The sequence below is a fragment of the Rhipicephalus sanguineus genome, chromosome 1, assembly GCF_013339695.2.
Source record: "Rhipicephalus sanguineus isolate Rsan-2018 chromosome 1, BIME_Rsan_1.4, whole genome shotgun sequence".
NCBI classification, from domain to species: Eukaryota; Metazoa; Arthropoda; class Arachnida; order Ixodida; family Ixodidae; genus Rhipicephalus; species Rhipicephalus sanguineus.
The window spans coordinates 340197855-340211621 of record NC_051176.1 but is presented as its reverse complement, the minus strand read 5'-3'; the positions used below and the strand labels follow the sequence as shown (position 1 = coordinate 340211621).

General features: G+C 45.5%; 1 protein-coding gene across 1 annotated transcript in view; it reads right to left on the bottom strand.

Moving 5' to 3' along the window:
- Nucleotides 1–1859: 1859 nt before the first annotated feature.
- The window catches only part of LOC119384418 (serine/threonine-protein phosphatase 4 regulatory subunit 1-like), a 52896-nt gene continuing 40988 nt past the window's right edge, over nucleotides 1860–13767 (bottom strand). The window contains 4 exon segments of the mRNA XM_049413433.1: nucleotides 1860–2735; nucleotides 3820–3932; nucleotides 6587–6747; nucleotides 13491–13597. Coding sequence (XP_049269390.1) covers nucleotides 2721–2735; nucleotides 3820–3932; nucleotides 6587–6747; nucleotides 13491–13597 — 396 coding nt within the window. The 3' untranslated portion in view covers nucleotides 1860–2720.

The window sequence follows — 13767 nt, the reverse complement described above, 5'->3', positions numbered from 1 at the left end:
GATAAAGGGGTGGAGAGCAATGGGAATTTTCAAGAATGCACCAGCAGGAAAACCGTAAGGTGTTGCATTCAGTCCACAAAAGTACAAAAAGGCAAAAGCATCATTTAAGCTGAAGCGACAAACTGTCATTTGGCTGAGACACTGAATGCTTAAGGGACACAAGAGGAAAATAAGCTGCGATATTCAGAGATCAATATTCTGTAAAACGAATTTCTGCTTTACAGAGAGCAGCTTTTGCAAAAACGAGAGAAATGGTGCCACCTGTTTAGAACCGTTTTTAGGTGCAAGCCAATTCATATTGAGGCACAGCAACAAGACCTTCAGTAAGAGTTTTTCTGTGAAATTAATATATTGGCAAAGAGAACTTCTAAACGAATAGTCAAGTTGACCATGCCTAACAGATTCTTTTAGTGTCCCCTTTATTTTCTATAGACCGTTTTCACGGAGAGGAGGAGCGTAGCCTCGAACCAGTGCATTTTCACCACTTCCTCCCTCTCCATTGCCTGTCCGGCCGCCCGGCCACTGCCATTGGTGTGTGCGGATTCCCGCGTTTTGCATTGCTTGGCGTGTCAGAGGTCAGTGTGTTTCCATTTTTCGATGCACTAAAGCAATTGTGCTGCCGAAAATCGAAATGTCGAATGATAACAGGTCGACAGGCTACCACTGCGCTGTGTTTGGCTGCGACAACAGTCTGGCAGCCGAGGCAAGCGAAGTGCACCATGCTTTTAAACGACTTCGCTTCTCTTAGGTCGCACGCCTTCTTCTCCAACAAATAGTATCATATGTGGTGTCTGCACTTATGGCCATTTCCTCAAGTCATCACACCAGCTTGTGATTGTGGTTGGCTGCTGGTACACTTTATCAAAGTAATTGCTAAGCTGACAGCTTAGCAATTACTTTACACTCGCGAAGCGTTACTGTTTTGCCCTTGTACCGCGAACAGCAATACTGTGTGAACTGAGCGTATACGCTGCATACACCGCCGCGGAACCTTACACACCGGAACGGCGGCGAAAGCCCCAGAGAGCGGCGCGGCGCGGTGCATTGTGGGGGGGTTTATTCGCTCGCCTTTGTAAATGTGCTGCCCGGCGCTGCAGTGGCTGCAGTTTTAAAGCTAAAAACGACTAAGAGCGTCAGTATATTCGGCGTTTAGTGAAAAACGTGCTAAAGAAAAACGAAACCCAATAACAGTCCCTTTTTTGATGCAACGCCATGGCCACTTCTAAAGTTACATTTATCCAATCACAGGCCTGCGCTCTGTCATTTCCGCCCGCAGTAGTTCTGGCGAGGGTCACTACGCGTTGATGCGGTTGGCACCGATGTCGGCGCTTCAAAACAAGTGTCTGAGGGCCCCTTTCACTGCTCTTGTTAGTTCACATTTACATAATTTAATACGATCATGTGAAGCCATGTAATTACAAAGCTCTTGCTTTGCAAATACATTTCATGTAATTAATGCATGCAATTACATGTTCAATTAAAGCTCAATCATCATTGCAGGGCCCCTCTAAAAGAAAACATCTAAAATTTCGCGAGCAATACATAACCTAAGTGTATGGCATCGCATGAGGCATGCATCACAAGACAGCTCACATGACTGAAGAGCAACTCGCCGAGCCATGCAAGTCAACAACAGCAGCTTTAGAGCCCCTGGAATAGCTTTCATTTGTGTGCACCAAGCCGCAAAAGTACTACGATGTAAAAGGAACAAGAGAAAGCCTTTGTACATCAGTGTTTATAACAGGTCAACGGTGGTATTGTCTGGTTTGCAGGCATTTGAAGTATGCACAAAAGCTTGAGAAAGTTCCTGTCATGTTAAAAAAAAAAAAAGCTGTGCTGTTGTATCCATAGTCAATGAGTTTTCATGGAAACATTTTTATTTATGGTAAACTAAGAGGTGAACATTTTATACAAAAATAGATATATTCCAACTGCTCCAGTTATCACATGGTCTGCAATGCAAAACTTCAGCACAAAAGTTCAAAGCATCCTGTGAATGACATATCACCAACCCCTCCAACCCTTTCATTCTTTTATATATAATATATATATATATATATATATCACAGATAATGTGCCGAAACAGCTCATAGAAAAGTTGAAGGGAAAGCAATCCCCAAACAGGCATCAATTGTTGGCAAAAATTTGCTTGATTGGGACATTATTTAGCACATCTTAGTACAAAAGTGCACAAAAGTGGCCATGCCTGTTGCAAATATTGCCATTAAAAATGATCAGTTGTCAATGGCAGCACCACTGACTACAACCAGAGCAGCTTCAAGAACCCAAACATTTGTTTATCCTTGAGGACTAGTTGGCTCCCAGCATGCTATATTTGGTCACAAATGGCCTGAATTCATTCCGAAAAGCATAGAGGCAAACTTCACACAGATCTAAAAAGTTAAAATAACTGTACAGAATTGCACAAAAAGCTTTTGCTGGGCATTTCATTAGAAAGATGGCATGGTGAAAGCCACTTGCATGCTTCATAGCATCTGTTGCCACTTGTTCAACTATGTCAAAATTGGCACTTAATCCTTGCCTCACCAGTGTTATGTCTTCAAAAGCAACAATAAAATAACACCTAAAACGGAACAAGGTCCCTCCCCCTGGGAGTGTTATCACAGCTCCATATCTTCAATGTGAGGGTGCAATAGTGACCCTTCTGGAGAGGAGGGTGAAGGAAAAAAAAAACAATGCCTAATTCACTTGAATGTCATTCAGTCCACAGAGTCCTGTGAAAGAAAAGGAAAAATGAAACTATTAAACATGCCTCGCAGGTAAAATTCAAAGTGGTGAGGATTCATAAAAATGCAAGAGCTCAGATGAGTACTTTCTCTTTCAAGCACCAAGAAAGGAATTGCAAGTGTTAACATTATTCAACTCATCCACAGACAAATTTGTACGTTCCAACACAAGGGTCTAGACACAGTTGTTCCACGACATGGTTGCAATTATTCTCGGTAAAAATATTCTCAGAAACTACAAAATAATTTGCATAGCCTCCTCTGGCTTAGAAACCCAGAAATCTGAAGGCTTTCTGTCACTCCACACAGGTCTGCATTTAGTGGCGCAGCTCACCCCTGCGAAATGTACTGCATTTGCTCATCTGATACAAAAATTATGCAGTAGCAGTGCGTTTCCACATGCACACATGCTCTCAGAAAATTCCAAATAACCTCCCATAGTCACTGTTACATACATACAATTTTCATATTTCATGTTCTTTCTTTATCAGCCAGAAAAAATGAGCACGTAATTAGTACGTTGCTGAAAATAGCACAGTTAGATGTTATTTGAACATGCCTACATATGTCTCATTGACATTTTAATTAGGTGAGTACTGGTCAAGTTAGAAACATAATCAAGACTAATTAACTAATCCTCATTAACAAAAGCTAGAAGTGACTACTACAGTATACTGGGAACAATATGCACTAGGTGTGCTTCGCGTAATGACGTTCCTTTGTTTTTTTTTTAATCGTGGTGTTCAAAAGGGCTCACATTGAATCAAACAATTAATGCTTAGGAGAACTGATATTTGGGCAAGTTGGTTCCCTTCCTTGCTACCTTCTGGCATGTTGCAACACTTTTTAAATTCATTGTTGACTGAAAGTAATATTCTGAGCATCCAAAACAATCCACAGAAGCTTCAAATTAGCAATTATCTTTTGCTTACCCTTCAGTCTTTTCAGCAATTATGAGCATGGGTACAGGGATCAATTGTGAGCAAAACAAAATGTTTCACATTACAAGATAGTTATGCATGCTAATGGAGCCAAAAGTTCCATGAGCATAAAATATGGTCGAGAGCCTCACTTTCGGATAAGTCTGGGCACAAAAGCGCACATCCCGATCTTTATCTGCTTGAAGGCTGGCTAGGGTTGCCTTCAGTTCTTCTCTGTAGAAATTTCCAGTGTCCCAAAAAAAGGCTGGAAGAAAAAAAAGCATGCCATTATAGATGATATGAATTTATGAGCCACCATCACCAGCAGTGATGTAGACATGAACAAGCAGACTAGCTATAACATTTAGTTTGGCCTTTGCATTTGCTGTTTGCCTTTCAGGCCACTAAACTACGGCACCCCTTAGTGCAGCCTTTTCAATACAGAGGGGGAATTCATCCGTAAGGAGCGCTAGTGACGGGGTCGCCATTTTGACAGTCCGCGCTCTCGCCGCATGCGCAAACAAACTCTCTGCACGCGCTGTTTCAGAGATCTATACAGCACAAATTACATAGAGGCCTCCAGAGTACCTCCTGCACGCCGACACACGGACAACATGGATGGCATGTACGAATGGAGTGTTGCAGTCTTGCGGATCACGGCGCAGTGCATACCCCCCATAGTTTAGCGAACCGACCAGCCTAGTTCTTTGATCAGTCTCTATATACAGCTAGAACCCCACTGTTACATTCCTCACCACTGCATTTTTGTGGCTATTACGTTGTTTTCCGCTGGTCCCAGCATAGCTCCCCCATAAATGTACTGGGAACCCCACTGTTATGTCGCAATTGCGGGACAGCTCCCATGTGATGCATCACGAAGTGCACTCCGAGCGGCCAAGCGACCACGGGAAGTGATCACTTGCCAGGTGTCGGCCAAGGTGACACTAGATTTATTAAAAGGACATGACACTGCAGGTGCTCGAAAATTTTTTGGTGCTGATTGGGCGTGAGTAAATTGAGTAAACGCGCCAGGGAACGTTGCATGGTTTTTTTTTTTCCAAGCGTTAAGCACTGAAATAAAATTCTGTAGCACTAGATATTTTCTTGTTTTTCGGCTGTTGCGTTTCCCAGCTCTAATGTTTATTACCTATGCTCCCTTCAAAAACTTATCAGCAGGGTACTGTACTTTTCTCTATGTCGCCATGCGCCTCCGCATACCAGGAACACCATATTGCCACTGATTCTACCTGTGTTGATATCAAAGCCTTCATATTTTTGTATCACTGCAAAGAGAAACAATTTGCCTCCAGACCAAGTGGCCTCACTAACATCCTCTCCTGAGATTTTAAAAACCTTTAAGGGGTACCTGCAACATATTTTCGTCGCCTTCTATAGCTCTAGAGTGTCTGTAGTGTTGAATATTGAGAAAAACGCAACAAGAATTCAAAATTGGTGCAAGGGAAGTGAAGCAAGAATTCTTAGTCTTTGAAGTCCAAAATCAAAGTAGGCGACGCGAAAAAACATTCCCTTTCACATTTCACTCTGCCGCTGAAATCAATGGCTGGTTCAAATCACCACACGCCTCTTACAGACATATCGGAAGTCTCGCCTCACAGTGGCAGTCTCACAGCGCAGCTAGCAGCGTTCACAAAACGAAGTGCTTTGCCTTTGAACTCACGATGGCCCATTTAAATGGGCCCTCGTGTTACAACATTTACAGGGATAATGCCTGAGCCCATCTTCTGGCATGTTGACCTAGCTTGTAAAACACATGTGTAAGCAATGGCATTGTCACAGTGCAAAATTTAAACTATCATTTCGTTACACGTTAAGGGGACCTTTTGATACGATGGCCATTCCATGTGATGTCAAGCAGAAGTCTGGATGCTTTCTGAAGCTTGCAGCATATGTGACCGAACTACACCATCAGTCTGTTCTGGTGACATGCGAAATGGGCATGCAAGAAGCCCTTGTCTTCACTTCAGAAACCTTGGCATTGGCATTCATCAAGGGGGCTGGCTTGACGATGACTAGTGATGAGTAGTCATTCCAGCACTAAGTTCATATATTTCTAATATGGAACGTGCTCGTGTGTTCTTTATCAAAAGAAGCTTGTTGTGAGTTACTGAATTTGATGGTGGCATTGCCGTTCATGAAAGACCCTGCGCCAGCCAGGTACATTAATACAGCCCTCAATGGTGCGCCGGTCACATGCGTATTTGTATGCGCTGTTTTCCAATAATTTATGCTCTCTCGGTCGTGGGCTTGTTGGTGACTAACTGTTTCTGACATGGCAATCTGATCTTTTATCGAAGTCACTTGTCATTTCATGTTGCCACATTTCATTGTTGCCTGGATATGAATGCATAACCATGTTCCGGCACCAGAACGAGTCATTAGGTACAATGCCCTGCGTAAGTGTGCACTAATGCCACGCCCGCAACGAACTGGAGCTTTTTCGCTTCCGCTGGGGATAGACAGAAAGACAAACAATAACAGAAAGAAAGAAAAGTAGTACACTCAAACCTCATTATAACAGTCACATCTGCCACGAAAATAACTTCGTTGCACCCAAAAATTCGTTATAAACGTTTATTTGTAACACTATGTGACAAGACTATTTTTCATTTACTTCGTTATATCTGTGTTCGTTATATCGAGGTTTGAGTGAAGGTCAGGCACGGCAAGCTTCGCTTGCCCCCATTTTCTCGATAGAGGAAGGGCTCCCAAGTTTTTTTTTCTTCTTTCTCGATGTGTGACATGGGGGGGTTGGCTTACTTAAAATCATGTAAATAGAGTATTGAAAGTAGGGGGGGGGGGGATATATCAAATGGCACCCTTTTTATAATGAGGATTAACTGCATAGTCATTAACAATGGAGCACTAGAACAATGCAACACCGGCTTCAAGGTAGCTTACCCTTGGGCCAAATGCTTCTGACCAGACAACGCGCTAGGGCCATGCGGACGTTGGGCACGGTGTCACTGCGCAGGTACAGCAGCTTTGGCAGCACAGTTCCAATTAACTCATCCTCACTCAAGCACTCTTCTCTCACCATCTGTTCAGCCAACTGGCAAAATCTAGAAGATAACAAGAACTGTAGTAAACAAATTTTCATCAGAAACGTACCAGTCTCCTATAAGCTGTGGCTGGCTGCATAAAGTAGGCGCTGTGCTTCCTGCATAGCCATTGCTGTCACTACTTGTTCTCTAATAACAGATGACAGAAGCTGTGTCTGTAAGGAACCTTCTATGAACACCATGTCAGTTGGTAGCCTAAACCACTATTGCTGTTCGTTATTTTCATCAAAACAACTAAGGCCAGTGTTTTATTGGCTTAACCACTGCACCATAGTAGATCCAGTTACAATAAAAATCAGCTCAATCAAGCTCCTAAAAAAAAAAAAAAACAGTGAACAGCCATCTCCAATTTTACATACTTACGACAGAAAAGAACTACGGGAGTGCTGCAGTAGAATGGATAACTCAGTATTGCCAAATCATGCCCATATTATATTGCACTAATACTGTGTTTTGGAAAGCTACTGTATTTACATGATTGCAGGTCGACCTACATCCTTTAAGGGGGGACATGGTACCTGGGGCTATCTTGCTCATTTTCTGACCAAATCCAATTAAAAAGCACAGAGATACAGTAATACCTCGTTAGCTCAAACTCGCATATCTTGAAAAATCGGCTATGTTGAAATTTTCTGCGGTACCGAACAATTTCCCATAGGTGCAATGTATTTATTGCCCTTTATCTCGAAGCATTTCCGTGCCCACTTTCGGTTATCTCGAAATCTCAACTGAGAGTGGAACAAAAACTTCGCCGCCAAACCATTTCACAAAATACTAGCGGCAAAATCTCGTAAGTTTCACAAGGTTCGCGCAAGGCTGCCGCGCTTACGACGAAGTGGACACCGTTCCACAAAAGTGAAGTCGAAACCTAGCGGCATAATAACTTTGTCAAGCAACCCTGTGTCACGTAATGTGACACAAAGACGTGCACAGAGGCAGGCCCTGCAAAATAGCTCGTGTTGTACACGTCGTTTAGTTTACAGTCAGAGACAGAGTAACATAGCAATCGTTCAGAGATGTGATTTCAGCATATTATTTACGCAAGGCACGTCGCACGGATTTTTTTGTCGGCCGTGCAGTGTGGTGAGAATAACGCCGCCAAAGCAAAGCAAGTCGCTGATGCTGCAAAGAAAGGTAGCCCTAATCGAAGAAGCGAATTCGAGGCTCGGCGTTTTCGGACGTCAAAACGGCGCTGATTGTGTGGTTGCATCGTGCGAAAGGAGCCCCTTCTAGTCACAACATTGACAGAGAAGGCCAATTTTCTGGACTTCGCGGTGGGCTACACTGATCTCGCCTGCAACATCGGCTGGTTTGACCATTTTCTTAAAGGGACCGACAACTGGCCAGAACGGGTGATTAGATGCTGGTGGAAATGAAAAGGCCATGAATTATAGTGACAGATTCCAGAATACTTTTCGCGATCTGAGTAGGATTTATATTTTTAAATCGCGTTTAAAAGTAACAAAAACCGGTATGTCGCGCAGCCTAGCGCGAGCGCCATGAACCAGACGTATACAGTCTTAAGCACTTTGCTGTACGTAGTCTAATGCTTTTACACGCACCAGAACGAGGGCTGAAAATTTGAATATGTATGTTATTGTCAATTCCCGTTTGTTTCTAAAGTAAAAGAAGTAAAGCATGAGATGCGGCGCTGCTTTCGTGGCTTCCAGTGAAACAGAGGCTGCGGCGCATGCGCAAGGCGTCCGGCGGCAATATGTGCAGCTCACCGTATTGGTATACGGTGAGCTGCACGTCGTGCGAAATAACGTCACCTAATCTAGTAACGTTCGTGCGAAAGATGGCTCGTACTTGCCTTATATTAAATTCCTTCGGCCCTACCAACGTGATGTTGAACGCCGCTATTGCCAAACTTATGCACTCTTCTTCATCGAAGAGGAATGGCGATTTTAGTTGGCCTCCAAATGCGTTGGAATCGTAGCTGTCATTTTCCTACAGCTCCGAGGAGCTTGTGCACGTGCACGGTAAGTCACACACAAGGTACGGCTGTTGCGACGGGGTCACCTTTCCCCCAAGCGTCTGCTCTTCGCAGCTTTTGCAGCTTTCATACTATGGGCTGGCGGGACCGGCATGCCTTGCATGATATCCGGTTTTTGCCGACTTATACGTCACGCGAAGACATTATACTCTGTTGGGTTTCGGTGTTCCGCTTTTTTTTTTGCTTATTTAAAATTATTTTCCAATTTGCAGGGTATTTCTGCTATCGGGTCCATGACAGGAGCGTTTCAGGCACATAAAAGCACCATTACTTTGACATGGTGTTGGTCTTTAAGGGGGCACGTGGCCCTTGAAAACCGAAAAATCACGAAAAAGTCGATTTTTGAAAAACCACATTTTTGGGTTGTATGTCTCATAACTACCTATTCTGTAATTATCAGCATCTAATTCAACCGCAAAGTGGAAAAAAAGTGCTATTTTCGAGGCCGCCGCGGCGTCCGAAACACGCGCAAATCGCGAAATCAAACCAAACTTCGCGCGCGCGCCATTCCCAGACCATGCGGTCGTCCCGCGCCATCTGGGTGTTTTTGACCGTGAATTCTTTCTCTCTCGTTTGCCGCCTTGCAAAATGGCGTCGGCGGCACGGTTGAGACGCTACTGGCGTTTTCCCGCGATGCGATGCGGTGCGCTAATTGGCTAGAGCAGCGCATTCATATCTCGCGAGAGAAAGCGCACCCGCCATTGGCTGCTGCGCAGCAGCGGGGGCGGTCGCTCCCGTCGATGGCGCGTCCAGCGTGCTCGCCTCGTTGTTATTCTCTGCACCGTACGCCTGGATAGACGTCTGCTTACGAGCCGCTTTTCGCCTTGTGCGATCTTTTCGATCATTTTCGCTTCTTTTCATTTTGCACTACTTCTGTGCCCTTCGTCTTGTTGTTGCGGGCGATGCCGGCAATGAAGCCGAAAACAGTGCCGAGGTCCGGTGCGCGGAGGCGCGCTATGCGGCTTGTACGAGCATCGAAATTCCGAGATTCTGCTACGGGTGCCGACTGCGTAGACGCTTGCAGCGGCGGAACTGTGCTGTAGGCTGTCGCCAGTCGAGAATCCGACACAATGAGTGTGGCTGGAGCCACAAATGCACCGAGTGTTTCCAAGATCGCCGCACGCGGCACGTGCTGCGTATCGGTGCCATCGAGCGTGACACCGAGTGTTTCTGAGATCGCCGGACCCAGCACTTCGTCGGAATCGGTGCCATCGAGCGTGACACCGTCGCACCGAGTGTTTCTGAGATCGCCGGACCCAGCACCTCGTCTGAATCGGTGCCATCGAGCGTGAGTGGACCGTCGCTCCATCTGCGGACGCGTTTCCTAACGAAGGAAGAAGTCTATGCAAATGCGAAACGTCGTGACGCGGCTCGCGCTGAACTGGAGACACAAAATGCATCAGTCATTCCACTCTATTTTGTGGTCCCTGATGCCGAAAGAACAGCACTACATGAAGCGGTGCTGCAAAGCAACCCAAGTGATATCGGACTCCATTGGACTTCAACCAGATCACCTGGCCGTCCAGCGAGCTCGTGAAAAAAATGCTTTACGCGTAAAAAAAAATTCAAAACGACACCTAGAGAAGATGGAGGGAAGACGAAAGAGGCAAAGACTGCACAAGGACACTTCAAGCTACTCTGCAGGAGCTTTTTGAGAAAAGCACATGTACTGAGCTTTCAAAGCCCGTTTTCTCAGAATGGATTTTTTAGCTAGTTGTGGTGCTGAGGAAAGCGATTTCTCAAGAACTGCTCATCAGATTTGCGTGCAGTTTTTTTTATTCTATTCCTGGATGATCTGTCCAGGGTGTAACAAGCTGCTTTTTTAAAAAACTGGTGCTGATAATTAATAACAAACAATTAAAATTTGATAAATCTCGTCATTGTGGGCTACATCAAATTCAAAGTTGCACAAAAATTTTTGGAGGGGAAATTAAAAAAAAGGGCTTTGTAGCACCCTAGGATATCTATCCAGGAATGACCACAAAGAATTTCAGCTTTCTACTATGTCCTGGGATTTCTCCCGGCTCTTCCTCAGGCACACATGTGAACCACCCAGTTAGACCTCAGTAACTCAGGAACTGATCAACACAATTTCATGAAACTTTGCAGTTTCTCAAGTTTTAATGTAGTGAACATACCCTGAAAGTTTCATCAAGATATCTCAAGAAATAAAAAAGTTTGGTCTCCGGGGTATCCTCCCCCCTTAAGGCCTGAACACACGTACGCGTTGAAGCGCGTGACCTTGACGCGGCGCCCTCTCTCCCCATAGTGAGAGGGCGCGAAGCTGCGTCAAGTCACGCGCTGACACGCTGCAACGCGTACGTGTGTTCAGGCCTTGAGATATCGATTCTTCGCATTGCTTCGCGCGCGCTGTTTCAGCATCATCTTCCCTCTCATCGTCATCATCACTGTTTCCTTGATCACAACAAATGGTGTTGATCTCATCGGTCCGCAGTTCAGCCGATGTGCATTCTTCACGTCTCACCGGTCGTACTGCGCGTTGTGTTCAAGCGTTATTGAAGCGAGCACGGGGAGTCTTTCTGCGACTTTATCCCATAGCTAACTCGCGTCACATTTTCCACTGTCCCCATGTTCCTTTCGTCCGGCTTCCGGAGATCATTGTGGCCGACGAAACAAAGGCAAAGAGGCGATGCCTGACCAGCTTGACGAGGAAAACAAGTACAGGCGATGGTGATGGCAATAGGGCTGTCCCACATTTAGAATAGGGCAGGCGCATAGAGAAATAAGCACACCTTCTGATTATGATGATGATGATAGTGACATCAGCATGCAGGAGACGATCAGCTTCACGCGGCCGTACCGCGTTTCACTGCAGCTCGGTCAGTTTTCATTTTGTAGCAGATCGCGATTAGACGCACGCACATATATCACGGAAAGCAGACACTGTCCGTTCTGTCGCTCACTGCGTTGAGTGCATATCCCGGACCCTGTAACAGTTTGAAAATGCTTTTTGGCGTAGCCACTGCGCGCTATCGGGTGGTCGTGCAAGAGTGCCAGGATCTATTCTCAACTTTGGCAAACAGAAAGAAAAGGCTTTGCGGTGGGTACTTTAGGCAATACCGTATTTACTCGCATAATTTGCGCACTTTTTTTCGCGAATTTGGAGCTCCAAAAAGGGGGTGCGCAAATTACGCGGAGATTTCACGAGCACATCTGAAATAACGCACAATATATAGTCCTAACACGCGCGATATAATACATTAAAGAAGAAAATAAATTATAGCGCAAACGAAGGGTTTTTAACAGAATTAGCACGTACTTTAACCAGCCAGATTCGCTCATGCACGGTCTAGTCAGAATCACTGGTTGAGAAGTCCGACTGAGAATCATCGCCGCGGCCGCTGTCACCGCCCTCCCAAAGCGCGTCGTCCTTGGTTCCGTCGAGTGCGTTGAGGCGTCTCCTTGAAGCTCTTGGCGACAATGCTGGGAGTAACGAGGTGCCACGGCACGGCGATACCGGTGGGCCTAAGCTCTCGCACATATTTGAAAAGGCATTCTTCAACGGCAGGAAACTTTCCACGCTTCGGTCGATCCTCGGAACGGTCTCCTTCCCGGTCTTGTATTAAAAAGCGAACTCTTCTGCGGCACGGTTCCCGTTTCCTTAGGCAAATTCTATAACAGTGAGCTTGAATTTTGCCGAATAGTTATTGTAGCCCAGCGCAAGAGAACAGTGAAAACGCAACTGGCTGATCGCGAAACCTAAACTTCCGAAATCAACGAAGGCTGCGTCGCAGCGCGGACGCAGAGGAGGAGAGTCAGCGAGGGGAAATGTTGGCGCGACGGCGCGCCTGGCCCTCGCACGCCTCCGATGCAGAAAGTAGTCCGTGCCGTGTCGCGTGCATGCATTCTCACGGCGGGAGAACGCTCGAACAGTTCCGACAACCCGTGAACAGTGTTTGGGTGTTCGGGTACGGTTGGTACGGTCTCGGCGGTTTCCGGAGAATAGAACGAAGTAATCGGAAGAAGGGACTTCGCACCACTTCGCACTCGCGGCCTGTCTTGTGTATGACTGCGCTCGCCTGCTTGGTGAGGGCCGCGGGGGCGCGGCCGTTCAAAGTTTCCCCGTGCGCGCGGGCCGGCGAGCTGGCTCGAGCGGGGCGGGGAGCGCAAAATATGCGAGTAAATATTTTTTTTTAGCAAAGCTGGCTAAATATTAGGGGTGCGCAAATTATGCGAGGGCGCAAATTATGCGGGTAAATACGGTATTTGCTGTGGCACTCTATTCCTTTGCTGGCGGCAATGGCGTACGCTAAGAGATTCAAGTTTGTACTTGGTGTTTAATACGTACTACCGCTTCGTGCGTAGTTATGCAGCGTTCCCCGCAGGTACTTATTAACGAGGGTTCACTGTACGCAGCTGGTACGCACTAACCGGTAGGCATATGAAGAACCACTACGGCTGAAGAGGTCAATGATTGCATTAGTCTATGAGACTCGGTCAAGGATTCGTCACAACTACGTTTTAACCGTTAGTATGTTTAAAATGAGGTACGTATTAATGAGGTTTGACTGTACATGTATGCATCAGGTATCAAAAAAAAAAAAAAAAGAGGCTATCTAGTTCAAACTCCACCTTATTCCAACAATTTTCTGTTCCCCTTCAAATGACAGAGGTGCTGATGTATTTACAACCTTTTCAGCTGAATAACTTTGTTTTATGTCTGCAGAAGTGTTTGAGGGCCGATTCTTTAATTATGTTACTAATAAATAGAAAGCAAGATCCTTACAATTGACGCTGAGCCCACTTCCGGTCATGTACTTTGGTGCACATCTCTTGTAAGAGCTGCTTGCACATGAGATGGTGGGGCTCCAATCTGTGCAAGAATATGGTCACCTAAAAAAATGGTAAGCTCACATCAGTGAATCAAGCAATAAATAAGCAAAATAATATGGTATAACATGCACAAAGCATCACAGCATGGAATTTACTCATCAGCGCATCACTATCACAGAAACCAAAATAAAATTTGCATGTGACTGGTGGACGAAAAAGAATGGGAAGTG